General features: G+C 40.9%; 1 protein-coding gene across 6 annotated transcripts in view; it reads right to left on the minus strand.

The window, feature by feature from the left end:
* The window catches only part of LOC148036106 (protein-tyrosine sulfotransferase-like), an 88,791-nt gene that overhangs the window by 24,250 nt on the left and 46,937 nt on the right, over positions 1–17,604 (minus strand). For 2 of the 6 annotated variants that reach the window (XR_015690897.1, XM_087678096.1), the window contains exons 8-9: positions 13,254–13,307; positions 13,088–13,148 (exon numbers count right to left, since the gene is read on the minus strand). The exons of the other annotated variants lie outside the window; for them this stretch is intronic. Coding sequence is in view for 1 of the 2 variants with exons in the window: in XM_087678096.1 (XP_087534222.1) it covers positions 13,088–13,148; positions 13,254–13,307 (115 nt within the window). In the remaining variant the exon portion in view is untranslated. The remainder of the gene's footprint in view (positions 1–13,087; positions 13,149–13,253; positions 13,308–17,604) is intronic. 6 annotated transcript variants of the gene reach the window in all.

Below are 17,604 nucleotides of genomic sequence, written 5' to 3' on the forward strand. Positions count from 1 at the left end.
AGTCTAATGCGATGCTCATGTTGAGCCTTTGCAAGGCTTTTAGTGAGAACACATGCACAATTCTCCTATTATTTGATCTTAATTAGTGTGACTACACCATCATCCAAAACCTATCTAATAAAATGAGACAGAACATCAATATGTTTGGTACATGCATGAAACATGGCATTCTCAGCCAAGCATACAACACTCTCGCTATCACATCCAAGTACAGGTGTTTTGGTGGGCAGTCCAAAATCCTTAACCAAGCGACCAAGTCAAACAACTTCTTTTGAAGCTTCAATAGATGAAATGTATTCAGCCTCAGTGGTAGAGAGTATTACTATCTTTTGCAATCTAGAGCACCAAGAAACTACCCCACCAGTTAAGATAAATATGTACCCGCTAGTAGACTTGCAAGTATCCAAGTCACCTACCATGTTTACATCACAATACCCTTGTAGATCTAATGTACCCTTTCCATAGCAAATACATTTTCTTTGTATGTCCTTAAGGTACCATAAGATGCATTTCATTGCTTCCAAATGTGCTTTGCCAAGATTTAACATAGACCTGCTCACAACTTCCACTCCATGAGCAATGTTAGGTCTAGTGGCAACCATAGAATACATGAGTGAACCAGAGATTGAAGCCTAAGGAACACCCTTCATAGAGCTAGCAAACAGGAGAAAACACTTCCTGAAAATCAATACTCTCTTTTTGTGTATAGCCCTTAGCCGCAAGTCTGGCTTTGTATTTGGGTTTGCCATTTACACATTTGATTTTATAGACCCATTTGTTAGGAATGGCTTTCCGATCCTTGGGCAATGTAACCAAATCCCAAGTATCATGATGAAATGACTTCATTTCTTCCCACATAGCTAGCTCCCACTTTTTCTTCAATTCACATGATAAAGCCTCTTTATACGTAAGAGGCTCACCTTCATCTGTGAGAAAAATGCAGTCCAAAGAGTGATCAAACCTTTGTATAGGTCTTCTGAGATGTGTAGACCTTACCCAATGATCTGTGTTATCACGTAATGGATACACATCCAAAGGAATGTCAATGACCTTATTATTTACCTACTAAACTACATGTTCAGGTTGCTGTAATACAATTTCAGGCTACTGTAATTCATTTTCACCATGCTGATTTTGTTGCCTTAGCTGATTTTCAACATCCCCTTGCTGCCCATTTTCATCTAGCTCAATGATGATACATTGATTATCATAATCAGCATCAAATGGGGCTAAATTTTCAGCAGCTGATGGCTGTTCAAGAGGCTGATCATGCTGAAATTTATCTTTCTTTTTGTCTGAGTCATTGGATGTGACATTTTTCAGCAGCTTTGACTCATTAAATACCACATCTCAGCTGCGTAGCACCTTTTTTATGCTTGGAACCCAAACTCTATAGCGCATTTCACATTCATCTCCATAACCCATGAAGATGCCTCTATGAGATTTCATATCAAGTTTGGTTCTACTATCAACAAGTACATATACATAGCATTCACAACTAAAGACCCTTAAGAGGTCATATGAAGCAGGTTTGCTAGACCAAACCTCTTCAGGGATATCACTTTCAAGTGCACGATGTGGAGATCGATTGCAAATATGCACTACAGTTTTAATTGCCTCTCCCCAAAACCATTGTGACAGATGAGCTGTGGACAACATGCACTGAATCTTCTCACATAACGTGTGATTCATTCGCTCAACCACACCATTAGATGATGGATTGTAAGGAGTTGTAAGCTCTCATTTAATCCCATTGACATCACAAACCTTATTGAATTCTGTAGATACATACTCTCCCCCTGTATCTGTTCTTATGCATTTTAATTCTAAGCCCTTTTGAGTACTAACCAAAGCATAAAACCTTTTAAAAGCATCCAATGCTTCATTTTTTTACTTACGCAAGTAAACCCATAGCTTTCTAGAATGATCATCAATAAAAGACACAAAATAACGGAAACCACTATGAGTTTTTATTGGTATAGTGCATACATCAGAATGCACTAAATCCAAGATACATCCCTTTCCAGAGGCTCCATGAGAGTATGGACTCTTTACATGTTTACCCAAAACAAAGTCATCACAAAAGTCAAGCTTTGAGTTTTTCACATCAACTCTTTCAAGTGAAGAAAGTGCCTGCAAACCCTTTTGACTCATGTGTCCAAGACGCTTGTGCCATAACTCCATATGTGGCTGCACTTCTAGAACTACAGCAGACTTTCTAGGAAGTGCCTTGTAGTATAGATAATATAGAGTCCCCTTTTTACCACCTCTAGTGACTAGCATAGACCCTTCTATATCTTCCACATTCCACCACCAAAAGTACTGAAGTAACCTAAACTATTTAGCTATCCAATAGAAAGCAAGCTCTTCTTAATGCCAGGTACATACCTAACATCATGAAGAATCAATTCCTAACCATTTTCAAAAGCCAGGTGTACGGCCCCCATTCCTTAAATATCACATGCATGATTGTTGCCAAGGTAGACTTTTTCGAGATTACCTTTTGCATAAGAAAAAAAACACTCCAAAGATGGAGTTACATAAAATGAAGCACCGCTATCAACAATCTACAACTCTGACAAACCATCTCGAGCTAACAACAAGGCATCTATCACATCCGTTTTAGTGATATACATGTCCTCCACTGTCATAGCATGGAAATCTGAAAATGCAACCAACAAATCAATATCTTTATGCTCATCTATCTCCTCAATAACAACACTAGATGCCATATTTGCTTTTTCTCTCTCTTTAGGAATAGAGCTGCCATCCTTTTCATTATTTTTGCCTTTTGCATTAGTCTCCTTCTTATGTTCTTGTTCCCTTTTAAGTACCTACAATCAGGCTTTTTATGCCCTTTGTGACCACATTGATAACAAGTTACATCTTGTTGTTTTACCTTGCTTTTGCTGCGATTTTTGTTCTTATTTGCAACATTAGATCTTTTTTCAATTCTTCCTCTTACATTGTACGTTGATCCATTGTTTTCCCCACTTGCCTTGCATCTAATCTCTTCATTGAGAATACAACCAAGCACACTATCAAATGCCAAGTTGGGGTTATTGCTCAATGACACAGCCAATGCTTCCCATGAATCGGGCAAGGTCATGAGCAAGAAGATAGCCCTCAATTTAGGATCAAAAGCTGGTAAGCTTGCATCCTGTATAAATGACTCAAAATACCAGTGAAAGCATTTAAATGCTCTGAGGCAGGCTTAGACTCATCAAGCTTCGAGTTGACCAACTCTCGCATAAGATGTACTTGATTGACAAGAGTTGTATTCTCATAAGTAGCCTTGAGTTTCTCCCAAACTGCATAGGCAGTATCAAGCCCCTTTATATCAATCAAGATATCATCTGTGACTGTCATTTTAACGTAATTAATGGCCTTTTTATTCATTTTAGCCCAATCCTTATCTGGCAAAGTAACAGGCTTATGTTCTGCCAAAGCATCATCACAATCCTTTAGAAAGAGTATACCTTGTATATAATATTTCCAAAGATCAAAGCCATTGCCATTGAATTTACAACTCTCAAAGAGATTCTTTGTGTTAGATGTAGATGGATACACACACTTGTACTTCCAAGGTGTCCAAGAAGCGCATGTTGAGGTGCAATTTCAGTCTCAAGTACCAATTACAGCATATTCACAAATCAAATCTTCTACATTTGTGTTAATGATAGCTCCCACTTCAGTAATATATCACCATAATGCCCAAATGCAATAACCCAAATGATGTATTTACCACTATTTCACTCCTAGTTACAGCACTTTAACCTCACATCCAAGCGATGGGAACACTTGACACGACCCCACCTAACCATGAACTTCGAAACTTCAAAATCACTCACCATGATAACCTTAAGGTCAACTACTATGTTAAGCTCAGTTGTTCAATCAGTTTCATAGCCCTACATCTTTAAAGGGGGCCCTCATTGCCACTCCACAAAAGGGGCAACAAGGGAAGGGAAAGCAAAGTCAAAACTAGACTTCAAATCAAAATCAAAATCAAAAATAAAACCAAGCTAGTGAGTCACAAGAAACCTACAATTCATCTCTTAAACTCGGGTGGCAGAATGTATCTAAAAAGAATAGATATTGTCAACATTCTCAAAAGAGTGGCCATTTTGACAATGAGTGTTGATCAAAGGCAAGAAACACACAGCCAAAAACAAAGACTTAGACCCCTGCCTCTTAATCAAGCAATCTCCAACAAGGGAGGTAGGGTGGTGGCAATCAAAATCACAAGCAATAGTGTGGTCAGACCCACACTGCCACCAATCAGCCATCATAGTCCATTTCGTTCTCAACCCTAGAGGGCTTGTGTAACTAGTTTGTTGAGGCTCACCTCGTCACTTTATAGATATCCGAGGATTCAAGTCTCCTTCTCATATGCGAGTTATCTCCTAATGAGGTGACCACATAGGCCCACTCTTTGTAGCCGAGCACTTCTTCTCCTATTTGGATTATGGACAATGGAGCTATACATCACATAACCCCCATCTAGGACATTCTTCTCACTTAAGTCTCTGCAATAGCCAAGCAAGTTTGGGTCGAGAATAACTCCTTGGTCACAATTTGGTCACAATTCAAGCTTTAGGTCGCATCAATCTTACAACTGATTGGGGTTCAAATCTCCCTATGCTAGACAATGTCTATCATGTCCTCCCAGCTTGGAGCAAGCTTGTTATCTGTTCAACTGCTTTGTCAGTTGAGGCGAGTGGCCTTCTTTGCCACGACCACAACCAAGGTGTTAGAAATTGGAATATTCCCTGGACAGGCACATGCAGATCTTAGCAGTCTCCAACAGCTACATCAGGTAGTCCACGTCGCAAGCAACAGGACACGTGGCAAGTCTATGTGGCAGGTTGAACAATTTTTGTCCGACCGGCTGCATTTAATGCAGCCGACTTGCATTATTCTATTTATTTTATGTGGTCTATTTATTGGCCCGAGTCTCCATACTCTTTTCAATTGTGCTCTCAATTTTCCAAGCTACAGATCGTGGAGACTGCCCTCGGGGTTCACAGAGTGTGAGATCTTTGAGGTGGAGATGTACGCAGACATTCTCTATACCCGTGTACATATGCGCATCCTTATACAACATTCTTCACTATAGATTTTCTACGTTCCTCTCTGTGTGTGTGTGTGTGTGTGTGTGTGTGTGTGTGTGTGTGTGTGTGTCCTGGTCAAACGCTTCCGCATTGCATTCACTCTAACATGGTATCAGAGTATTGAAGGACTGACCAGTGGACCTACCTGAAGAGGAGATTTCAGCATGACACAAGGCTGCATTTTCAGTGTTTAGGGTTGAGCAGGAGGGCTGCACATCAGAACAAGGCTAAGGTGAGCATGGGCGTGCGAGAAAGGAGCAGATTTGCCGAAGATGCTACTGCTTTTGCTGATAGAGAAGGAAGAAGGCTGTGTTTTGGGCCTTCAAATGCAGATTTCACCTTTTCATCACCTATGGCAGGTGAAGAAGGAGCAAGACAAGCAGCGAAGAGGCCTAACGAGCTACTTTCACACAGTCAGAGGGGGCTGCTTTTTGTCTTTTGTGCGGGCATTGTAGGTGAAGATGTCTTCTAAGGCCGAGACAGAGTTTCAAGCAATCATGGATCGGAAGGTGCCCGTGTTACCAACTCTTACATCAAATCAAAAGCTTGATGGAGAAAACTACCGCATCTGGCGTGTTATGATGCTTGCCATTTTGGAGTGCTATAATTTGGCAGAGCTTGTTACGAAGGCTATTCATCATCCTTCTTCGAAGACGAGTCCAGACTCTCTTCCAGTGATAACATGGAGTAGGCAAAGGCTCGGGCACATTGGGACAAACTCAATGCTCACATCCGCTCATTTTTATTTCTCTCATGCACTATAGCTGTTATATCTCATATCGAGCAATTAACGGTGGCCCGAGATGTATGGCTAGAACTTGATCAAATATATAATCATATCACCGTCATGAAACGATATTCTTTGCAAGTACGGATGAGGACCATGAGTGCCAACAAGTCATCATCTATACAAGAGCATATTAATAAGCTAAGGCAGCTCAGATGCATAACAAAACGCAAGGAAGGTGATCACTTTTGAAAGACAAGGCGATAACTCTTTTTTCACAATTATCACCTTGTTTTAATTGCTTTTATTCCGCCTTGATTGCTTCAAGGCGGTTTGAGACTCTTCCATGGGAGGAGTTGGTTCCTATGGTCTTGGACTAACAGGAGCAATTGAAAGGCACCAATGCTTCTAAATCTGAGGCCTTGATTGGTAAGTCTTCTCAGAAGAAGGAGAAAGACCAAAAGAAGAAGGAGTACAAATCAAAGAAGGAAAAGGAAAAGGAGTCCACTTGTCACATTTGTGGCAAGACATATCACTGAAGAAGGATTGCCCCAACAAGGAGAAGAAGGAAAAGAAGAAGAATGAGAAATCTTCAAAGGATTTCGAAGCGATGGCTACTCCCTCATTAGTTGCTTTCCTCCACTTGGAGGTCGTTGAGGAATCAACCCTGAAGACCTCTGATGCTACATTGATAGCCCCATACACTCGGGAGTGGATTGTTGACAATATGACAAGTGTTGCTCATTTGCGGCCATCACATGGCCAAATTCTCATTGGTGATAGTTCTTCTACCCCTATTCGTGGACGGGGTGACATGCATCTTATTCCAAATGGGCGAGGCGGTGCCCATACATCCAAGGTGCTTTATGTGCCAGCCTTGGGATACGATCTACTTCAGTGCACAAGATTTGTGCCCTCAATCACTTGGTCGAATTTGATGTGGATTTCTTTCAGATTCTTTATCGTGGATCAAAATAGGTTCTTTCTTCAAGTTATGAGTAGAATGGAGCCTGTAAGTTCCAGTCTTCTTTTGCCTTGACTTCTCTTCTTCTTACCTCTCAAACCCAGTCCAAGCTTTGGCATGCTCAGTTTGGCTACCTCAACTATAATTACCTTTGGAAGGCATCTAAGGGATAGCTTGTTCAAACTTTGCCGAATATTGTGGTAAGTCCACATGGCAAGCAGCTGACGTCAATAGGCGATAAGACACGTGGTAGGTCGAACAGCCTCCCTGCTTTTAATTTATGGTCCAATCAACTGCTTTTAATGTAGCCGACCTGCATTATTCCATGTATTTTTTGTGGCCTATTTATTGGCCCCAGTCTCCACACTCTTTTTCAATTGTGCTCTCAGTTTTCCAAGCTACAGACTGTGGAGACTACCCTCAGGGTTCACACAGTGTGAGATCTTCGAGGTGGAGACATACGCAGATATTCTCTCTACACTCGTGTACATATCTACATCCTTATACAAAATTCTTCATTGCAAATTTTCGATGTTCCACTTCTCTTTCTCTCTCTCTATTTACTCTTTGTCTTGGTCATACGCTTCCGCACTGCTTCACTCTCATGCGAGATCCTTGACGCTCAAACTAGTTTAGAGATTGCTCACCCAGAAGCACAACCTAGTGACCTCTACTACATGAAGAATTTCTTTCCAAGCCAACAAAGTTGAGGGCTCAGAGTACACCACTTCCACACCTTGGCCACCATGTAGAAGCCTATGAACAATAAGTATCTTTGGCATTATCACTTGGGGCATCTCAAGTATGACTCTCTTTATGAGTTGTCTCACATATGGATGATTGAGGGCCTTCTATGCTTGAAACTATCTAGAGATGTCTATAAAACTTGTCAGTTAGGAAGACAATAGTGTACTCCATTCTCTCAACAGTCTACACATAGAGCTCAATGGCCCCTAAGATTAATCCATGTAGATCTCTATGGGCTGATATCCAATGCCGCTTGAAAGGCGCATTGTACTTCTTTTTATCAGGATGATTCCTCTAGGTATATGTAGGTGTATTTCTTAAAGCATAAATATGATGCCTTCACTTCCTTCTCTACATGGATGTTGTTGCTACATAACCGAGTTTCTACAAGAGCATAGCATCTCTCGCCAAATCACCTCTATCAACTCCCTTCTCAGAACAAAGTCATAGAGCATCAGAACCAGACAATCATGAACATGGCACACTCTATGATGTTCACAATTGAGCTTCTTGAGTGCCTTTGTATCGAGGTTGTTAGCACTTCAGTGTACATCCTCAACCAATACCCCACTATGACAATCTCTCAAATAACCCCATTGCTCTTGGCCTGTAGTTTCCCACTTTAGATTATGTTCTCCTTACACACACACTCCTAATGATAAGATAGCAAAGTTCACTCCCCGAGCTAATCTCTTGAATTCTGAAGAATACTCTCTTTGAGGCAAAAGCCTATCATTTGTTTGATTCACAAACAAACAAGGTAATCATACAAAGAGATTTCGTTTTTGATAAGAGGAACATTGTGCAGTCTTCTGCACAGGACTTCGAGCCGATTCCTCAAGATACGCCATCGGAGATAGGTCCTTACGAGCTCAGTCTACTATCCGCTCCTAATCTTTCCATGGATTCTTCACCTCCCAAGTACCCTCCACGAGACCTGTTACCTCATTAATTCCAATACACTATGCAAGATTCAGAGGTCTTTCCACTAGATTCCACTGCGGAGAGCCCTAGAAGATATGTCCAGCTTACCCCTCAAGCTTCATAAGTTCATTGGCATCGTTAACGCATTCCAAACCGAAAAGTTGGCAATAGACTCTTCACCAACTCCAATGTCGAGAGGCCATGGAAAATAAGCTACAGTGTATTGACCAGAATGAGACTTGGACCTTGGTGGATCATCCGTGTCACAAGAAAGTCATCAAGACTAAGTGGATTTTCAAGACTAAGCAAAAAGCTAATGGACCTTTAGACAACTACAAGGCTAGCCTCATAGTGCAAGGGTTTCAACAAAAGCAAGAGACTATTGCCCCTATTACGCGGTTGATATCTTTCCATTTGTTGGTTATGCTCGCCGCTAACCATGGTTGGCTGATCTATTAGATAGATATTAAAAGTGCCTTTCTAAATGATTATCTGGAGAAGAAAGTCTGTGGAGCAACCACCTGGGTCTTCTTATGCTAATCTTTTTGTGTCACAGTAGAAGTATGCTCTTCAGTTGGTGGAGCAATATTGCATTGATCAAACATGGCCTATAGACACACCTCTTGATCCTACTAGACACTTATCTAAGGATACTCTAGGTCAACCCTTCAATAATGATATCTATAGGTCTGTTGTAGGAAAGCTTCTTTGGTTGATTCATACTAGGCTAGATTTAGCATCCTCAATTAGTTTACTTAGACAATATTTCACTACACCTAGAACATCATCGAGGACTGCATGTCACCAAAGAGCAGATTGAACTAGACACTATTTGCCTAGAGTTTGGGCCTTCCAGTGACAATTTTGCAAACATATTGACCAAGCCGTCAATTGGCTGGTTCTACAATATCTACTTCCCAGGGTCGACTTGCATATACACTCCACTACTACTTCGTACCGACAAGGAGAGAAAGGCTCCCTCTAGCTTTTCCTTCCAATTTGAGAGCGGACAGCTTCTTTTCTCCTAAAGGTGACAAGGTGTTGCTTACACATTGATTCACGCATTATGTACTTACTTTGTACTTTGTATCTTCATCCCCATCATCGAGATAACTATGATTATAAAAGAGCACTCGGACAAGTAACGATTTTCTTGTAAGGGCACTATCCAAGTAACATCATTGCATAGCATTTTATATTACTACGACTACTTACATTGCCTCTTGCATAGCTCCAGTGCATTAGCATTCTGTTCTTGTAGACATACATGCATGCGCATTTATCCCTTTTCAGTCTTTGAAGTGGTCGACTTTGGATCCACCCTATTTATGGCATTGCATATGGCAATCTCCAAGCCAATCTTCCTTCCTTGCTTAACTTGCTCAACTTTGTATAGCTTGCTTCCACCTTTTTTGCCTCTACTGTCAGCGGAGTGCGTGAGGATCGAGACACGCAATCCTGTGGTTCACATGTTGAGAGAGAGTGCGTGCAACATAGGGAGTAGAGAGGGAAAGTGTAGAGTAGAGAGAGAGAAAGAGAGAGAGAGAGAGAGCACAAGACTCGATGTGGGTACAATCTCAAAGTGCACTTTAGATTTTTAATAATATATATATAGTACATGTGTAAGGATGCGTGCACACCCGAACACCATAAAAGGCATGGTGACCCTTTATTCCCAACAACCTCCCACCGAAAGGCAACATACCTAAAGGTAGAGAAAAGAATCAGCTAAGTCTACATATGTACAACGCTGAAATACACATATACTATCCAACCCCCATCATCCGACAGCAATGAGAAAACCACTCTACTGGAAGACCCTTCATGAGAAGATCTGCAAGGTTATAATTAGTGTGTACCTTGACAAGCTCAATGCTCTTGCTGTCAAGTACATCCCTAATAAAATGATACTTCACCTATATGTGCTTTGTCTTTGCATAAAAGACAAGATTCCATGCTAGCATGATAGCACTCTGGCTATCACAGTGGAGAATAGGAATCTCTATAATGTTAAGCTCTCTCACCAAACGTAAAAGCCATAAATCTTCCTTGCATACCTCAATGATAGCCACATACTCTACCTCTGTAGTAGACAATGCAACACACTTTTGCAGCCTCGATATCCAAGAGACTGCTCCCCCTATGAATGTAAACACATATCCTAAAATTGACTTCCTGTAATCAAGATAACCAACATAGTCTGCATCCGTGAAGCCAACAACAGATGACTTCCACTTCCAAAAGCAGATGCACAAGTCCTTTGTGCCCTTAAGGTACCTCATGATACCCTTCACTGCTTCCCAATGCTTTTTGCCATGATATGCCATGTACCTGCTGCTAACTACTCACACTGCAAATGCAATGTTAGGACATGTAGCAACCATAGCATACATCAAGCTACCAACAGCTAAAGCATAAGGAATCTTGGCCATCTCAGCCTTTCCATCATCAAATGTAGGGCTGTCATTTGCACTAAGTTTCACATATGGAGGCAACGGTACACCAATGGCATTCCCCCCCCCAATATTGAAATGCTGCAAAACCTTACTAACATACTCCTGAAGTGAGACAGACGAAGAAGACCCTACGATCTGTCCTTGAGTATATGCATGCTAAGAATATGATTAGCCTCACCAAGATCCTTCATATCAAAGCTATTGTGTAGGCTTTGTTTCAAGGAGTCCAAAGCATGAACATCCCTGTCTGCAATCAACATGTCATCAAGATACAAAACCAAGAAAATAAGACTATCATTTGCTACCTTCTTAGTGTATAAGCAGTGAGAAACTTCAGATCTATGGAATCCCTGAGATTGCATAAATGTATCAAATTTATAATACCATTCTCGTGGTGCCTATTTGAGCCCATACAAACTCTTGTTGAGTTTACATACCATGTGCTCTTTTCCCTTTGCAACAAAACCCTCAAGTTACTACATATAGATCTCCTCATGCAAATCACCATGTAAGAAAGTTGTTTTTATATCCATCTGTATGGGTTCCATATCTTCAGATGCAACCAAGCCCAAAATGGTTCGCAAAGAAGTCATTTTGACTACATGAGAAAAAATTTCATCAAAATCAATTCTATGTTCTTGCTTGTACCCTTTAGCAAATAATCGTGCTTTCAACTTTGGCAAAGAACCAAAACTAACTTTCATTTTGTAAACCCATTTACATGGTAGAAATTTCTGCTCTTTTAGGCAAATGCACCCAATCCCAAGTGCCATTTTTCATGAGCGATTCCATCTGTAATAGCATAGCCTTATGCCATTTCTTGCTATCTTTTCTATCCATTGCTTTCTTGAAGCATGATGGCTCACCACAATTTGCATTAACAACTTGCTATTCTACAAGTTCAGCATGTTGTACAATCAGTCTTGGTTATTCCAAAGGCATCTATTCTTGCTGAAATCGAGGTACATCATGGTCAATATCTTGCTGATCATTTTCAGCATCATTTCTTGCATTTTCAGAGCCATTTACATCAACTATTTGTTGCTGTCCAGCAAGCATTATTTGCTCTCCTATCGGTACATCTTCCCGAAATACAACCCTTCTGACTTCCTCAATCTTTTCAGGCTGTTCATGCATGCCATCTTCCCGGAAGATAACATCATTGCTGCATACAATTTTTCTTTTTTCGGAATCCCATAATCTATACTCCATTTTACCCTCATCACCATATCCTAGGAAAATACACTTGCAAAACTTTGAGTCAAGTTTGTTGCATTCATCCTTGTGAATGTGCACAAATGCCTCGCAGCCAAATACTCTCAAGTGACCATATTAAGGTGGCTTGCCCGATCACACTTCTTGAGAGCCTCTCCAAGACCCATTTGGTGACTTTAATCAACTGTATGGCTGTCATTGTACGGACCCTGTCTTTAATGGTCATGTTCATACGCTCTACAACACCATTTTCGAATGGATCATGAGGGGCGGTGAGCTCCCTTTTAATCCCTTTGCTGTCACAAAAGTCCCGAATGCCTTTGGACATGGCTTCGGACACATATTCCCCATCATTGTCAGAGGGAAGACACTTTAATGTCTTGCAGCCTGATTTTCAGCAAGTGCCAAGAATTTCTTAAGTTTATCCAAGGCCTCGTCTTTACGACAGATTGGATAAACACATACTTTGTGTATAGCATCATCAACAAAAGTAATAAAATACTTATTTCCCCCTAGAGATAACGTTAGCATCTCACATAAATCTGAATGTACCAACCCTAAGGGTGAAGACTTTAGAGAAAGAGATATTTTATGTGACGTTTGAGCATGCTTAGCATAAATACAGTGATCACATTGTTCAAAATCAACATACCTCAAATACAACAAATAACCCAAACGAGAAAGCACTTTCATTCCAGTTTGACTCATACGTCCCAACCGGCTATACCACAAAGAAACACTTGGCTGCTCGGTTATAGCAACTACATAGTCACACACGCTAGATACATACAAAGGATACAAAGCATCACTTTTAGAGCCCTTGGCAACAATGCAAGAGCCCTTATAAATTTTTCATTTACTATTCCCAAAGATGGTATGATAGCCTTCATCATCTAGGTGCCCTATATTTATCAAACTCTTCTTGAGCTGAGGTACATACCTCACATTATGCAAAACAAATATGGAGCCATGCTGAAATTCCAATTTCACACTGCCAATACCTGCAATTTGACAAGCATAGTTATCCCGTAAGTGGACAACACCATGTGCACTACCATTGTAGTCAAAAAACCACTCATGATGTGGTGTGACATGAAAAGACATACCTGAATGAAGTATCCAAGAGTACATGTCATCATCAGAATCTACAATCAATGCATCTACACTCAAAGAAGAAGCAAGGAGTACATCAGTATTACTGTCATTCTCATGAGTGACTACATTTACCTCCTCTATCTTTACACTGATTTTCTTTACAAGTTGGCTGCCCCTTTTTCCAACCTTGTTGTCTTCTGTGTTTTTTTCTTTTGCCTTTCTCTTTCTTTAATTGAAGACAGCCCCATTTGTAGTGCCCTTTCCTGCCACAATGATGGCACTCCACATTTTTCCCACAAGACTCGTTGCGTGCTCTATTTTCAGAACTACCCTTTTGCTAAAATCTGCCCCTAGTGTGCAATGCATTACAAGACTTGTTTGCTTAATTATTTTGCATGTTGAGTTCTTCCATCAGCAAAGAACTCTCCACATCATAATATAACAGCTAAGAATTTGAGATACTCAAAGCTGTCCTGAAAGTATCCCAACTTTCAAGCAAAGTGCATAGCAAGAAAGTAGCCTTGAACTCATCATCAATGTGGAAATCCAAAGCAATCAACTTACTAAAAATTGAGTTGAACTCATTTAAATGTACAAACAAGGTTGTACCTTTTTTCATGTGAAGGTCCATCAACTTTTTCAGCCAATAAACCATGCTAGCTAAACTTTTCTTTAGCATACAATTCCTCAAGTCTTCGCCACATTTCATATGCAAAATTCAACTTTTCAATGTTAAACAACAAGTTGTTTGACACTGAGAACTCTATGGTAGAGCGTGCAAGCTCATCCAAATCACCCCACTGTTCTTGTTCCATACCTCCTCATCTTATTCCCTTCGCTTTGACGAGCTTCACCAATTTCTCTGTACCAAGACATTCTAGCATTGTTTTTGCCATAGTGCAAAATTGTGTGCACCTTTGAGCTTCTTGATGTGCAAAAGGTTGTTGCTGTCACTATTTCCAGCCATGATTTGCAGCACTAAATTGACTCAAACGTCAGCAAATGCAAGCCCAAAAGTCACACAAATGACCATGGCACGCTGGAAGTACCAACCTACAGTGAAAATCAAGAAATTGCAGAAATTTCAGATCTGCAAATTGATTTCCAGAATTAGAGAATGTCTGCTACTGCACTCCACAATCAATTATGGCCAAATTCATAGGCCATTGCACCAATTGCATGCACAATTCCCAAAATTCTGCTACAATTTCTGTTCCAAATGCATACTCGGGTAAAATTTTACGATTGCGGTCAAAAGGGCCAAATTTTCAAAGGCAAATCCGCCCAAATTGCATCAATACATGTACCCAAGTGCATATACCAGGCAATTCTAGCACAATTTGATGAGATTCTGCAAAAGCCCCCATTTTCTCAGGTCTGGTGTGCACAAATTTCAGTGAAATTGACAAAATTTCACTAAAAATGTGAAAAGCCCCAAATTTCCCGTCCAAATCTGCACCAAATTTGCAATTTTTGAATCAAGTTATCCTATTCTGCATCAAAATTCACAAACCCAGAAAAAGCCCCAAATTTTCAGCTCAAAATTTCACACCGTGTTTATGCATGCAAATGCCCGTCAGTGGACCAAAGGTTTCATTTGATTGCCTTGATTCCACTGCTGCTGCAATCTGAGCTGTGTGACGAATTGTCTGATGCGGCCTGACTGACTGTCTGACGCAGTCCTAACATAGATCTAACAACTGTCCTGATGCAATCTGATGGACTGTTTGAAGCAATCCTAAGGCAGCTCTGATGACTGTCCTGACAGACTCTCTGACACAGTCCTGACTGCAGCTCTGACGATTGTCCTGACAGCTCCAACACCCTAAGCTCTGATACCAATTTGCCAGCGGAGTGCACGAGGATCGAGACACGCAATGCTGTAGTTCGCGCGCGCACACACACACACACACACACAGAGCACAAGACTCGATGTGGGTACAATCTCAAAGTGTACCACTTTAGGTTTTTGATTTTATATATATATATATATATAACATGTGTAAGGGTGCGTGCACACCCGAACACCGGAAAAGCCACGGTGACCCTTTATTCCCAACATCTACCACATACCCCCCACACTTCCCATTCTTCATCATTGACATCAAGTAGTGGTAGGGATAGTCTAGTTTGTTTGTGAAGGTCTTGGGGTGGCTAACTATCCCTTATCTTTCTCCCTTTGGACATTGTTACTCAATAGGCCGAAAACTCATTGAAAACCCTCAATGATAAATCTTGGAAATGGAGAGAGAGAGAGAGAGAGAGAGAGAGAGAGAGAGTGTGTGTGTGTGTGTGTGTGCGTGCGTGCGTGCGTGCGTGCATGTGTGTGTGTGTGTCTGAACACAAGACAATGAGCAAAAGTGGGCAACAATTCCACACTCAAAAGATGCAAGTGCTAGGATGATAGAATGAAAGTACAATAGGTCTTAAGTAAGTTAGACCTATCCCTAACTCAACTAGAGTTAATTTAATTCTAGAACTAACTCTAGAAGTGGTGACACAACTTATTATAGTTGTGTTCACTATACAAACCAACTAACTTAAGCATTGGGCACTGCCCATAGAATTGGCAAATTCTAACATCCCCCTATAGTGCCAATGTGATAGAGATACAAGAAGATCAATCACCAAAGAGTAGCAAGTTCAAGGACTTTCGATAAGCCTCAAACTTCTCACAAGTGCGTGCTTTCGTGAAAGTGTCTGCAACATTCTCCTATGTTGGAACATACATCAAATTGATCTCTCCTATATAGCATCTCTCTTTAACATAATGGTAATGTACCTCAATGTGTTTCATATGAGTATGAAACATAGGATTCCATCCCACTACAATAGCACTCTAACAGTTAAAAAAAACAAGTATAGGACCCTCCAAAGAAATCTGTAGATCAACCCCAACAATCCATGCAACCATACAAATTGCACTATTGCGGTGAAGGTTGCCCTATACTCAACCACACGAGACGACATAGCCTCTATAAGTTGTTTCTTACTTAGCCATGAAATGCATTAGTGGCCTAAAAAGAAACAATGTCCACTAGTAGACTGCCTAGTATTTGTATCACTAGTGAAACCAACCTTTCTTCGTGGAAAGGGTGGTAATCATGATTAAGCACTTAATTACAGCAATCAGCAAATGAACATAGCTTTGAAATGCACAAATTACCTTAAAAATCTTAGACATTGATGACTGGACACCTTGGTGGGTGGCCCGAGAACTGGCCGGCGCCCCTTTCACCTTGATTGCTAATGGAATGAGTACAAGCTAAGATTCACAACCTCTTTTGCTGTTCGAAAAGCCCCTTGTTGAAGCAACAATCACCAATCAATTCACGCCAATCGCCCCTTGATTTTTCACCCTGGACTTGCACAAATGGAACCACAAACTGGCCAAATGCTACCGTAATTTACAATGAATGGGCTGGCATCTAAATTCCCTAACAATTACACAAATTTCAAGTGCTGAATTCAGTGCACAATGCTTTCACCAATAGACATGGGTCCCAAGGTGGCTGCCAAATCCTAATTTCTTCAAAATTTTAGGGTTTACAGCAGATTTCTCTCTGTTGTCCTTCAAATTTGACTAAAATCTGATCCAAAAGGTTGAGAAATGCTAAGAACGATTGAGCACAAGCTGTAGAAGGTGAGAGAATGCCAGAAGAGAGAGAAATTCACGATTTCTTCGTGGAGAAACCCTTCAAATTGGCTGCTACCTATCAAAAACTGCCCAAGAGCTATCACCTACTGCCAGAGATGCCAGAAATTGCTGTTGCCAGCCATCAGCTGCTGTCACCAGCTCTTAAAGACCTCGAAATTGCTGTCGCCTGCACCAAATGGGTTGATTGATGTTGTTCTAGCCTCCACAAGATCACCCACTGCAGGAAAATCAGACCAGCAGCCTTCTCTCTCTCTCTCTCTCTCTCTCTCTCTCTCTCTCTCTCTCTCTCTCTCTCAACCTAAATGCACTGAATTCCTCTTTCCAACCTCCAAAAACGTTTTTTGGTCTTGCATGGGCAGTTTTACTAAATGGTAGCCTTCTAAACCCATTTTCCAACATTATCTAGCCATTTATTGAATTTTTAGAATTAAATTCGGCCCTTCTAACCTTGGCAAAAATTAATTGTGCCCATCCATAATTAAATTGGCTAGGCAACCTGAAGTGGTCCCTAACCTTTGTTGGCCCTTAGACTAGCATTAATTAATTAATTACTGCTAGTCCCTAATGTCGCAACTAACACTTATCGGCCAAATCACGGCACTCGATCAAATCTCATTTCAATTGACCCACAAACCCAATCGACATAACTTATCACAACTTTTACCTTTAACCCCCACTGCGTCCTCCGGGTCCCTGGCCTGTTA

Source organism: Lygodium microphyllum, chromosome 5 (genome assembly GCF_053477565.2).
Source record: "Lygodium microphyllum isolate KBCC chromosome 5, Lygodium_microphyllum_v1.1.10, whole genome shotgun sequence".
NCBI lineage: Eukaryota > Viridiplantae > Streptophyta > Polypodiopsida > Schizaeales > Lygodiaceae > Lygodium > Lygodium microphyllum.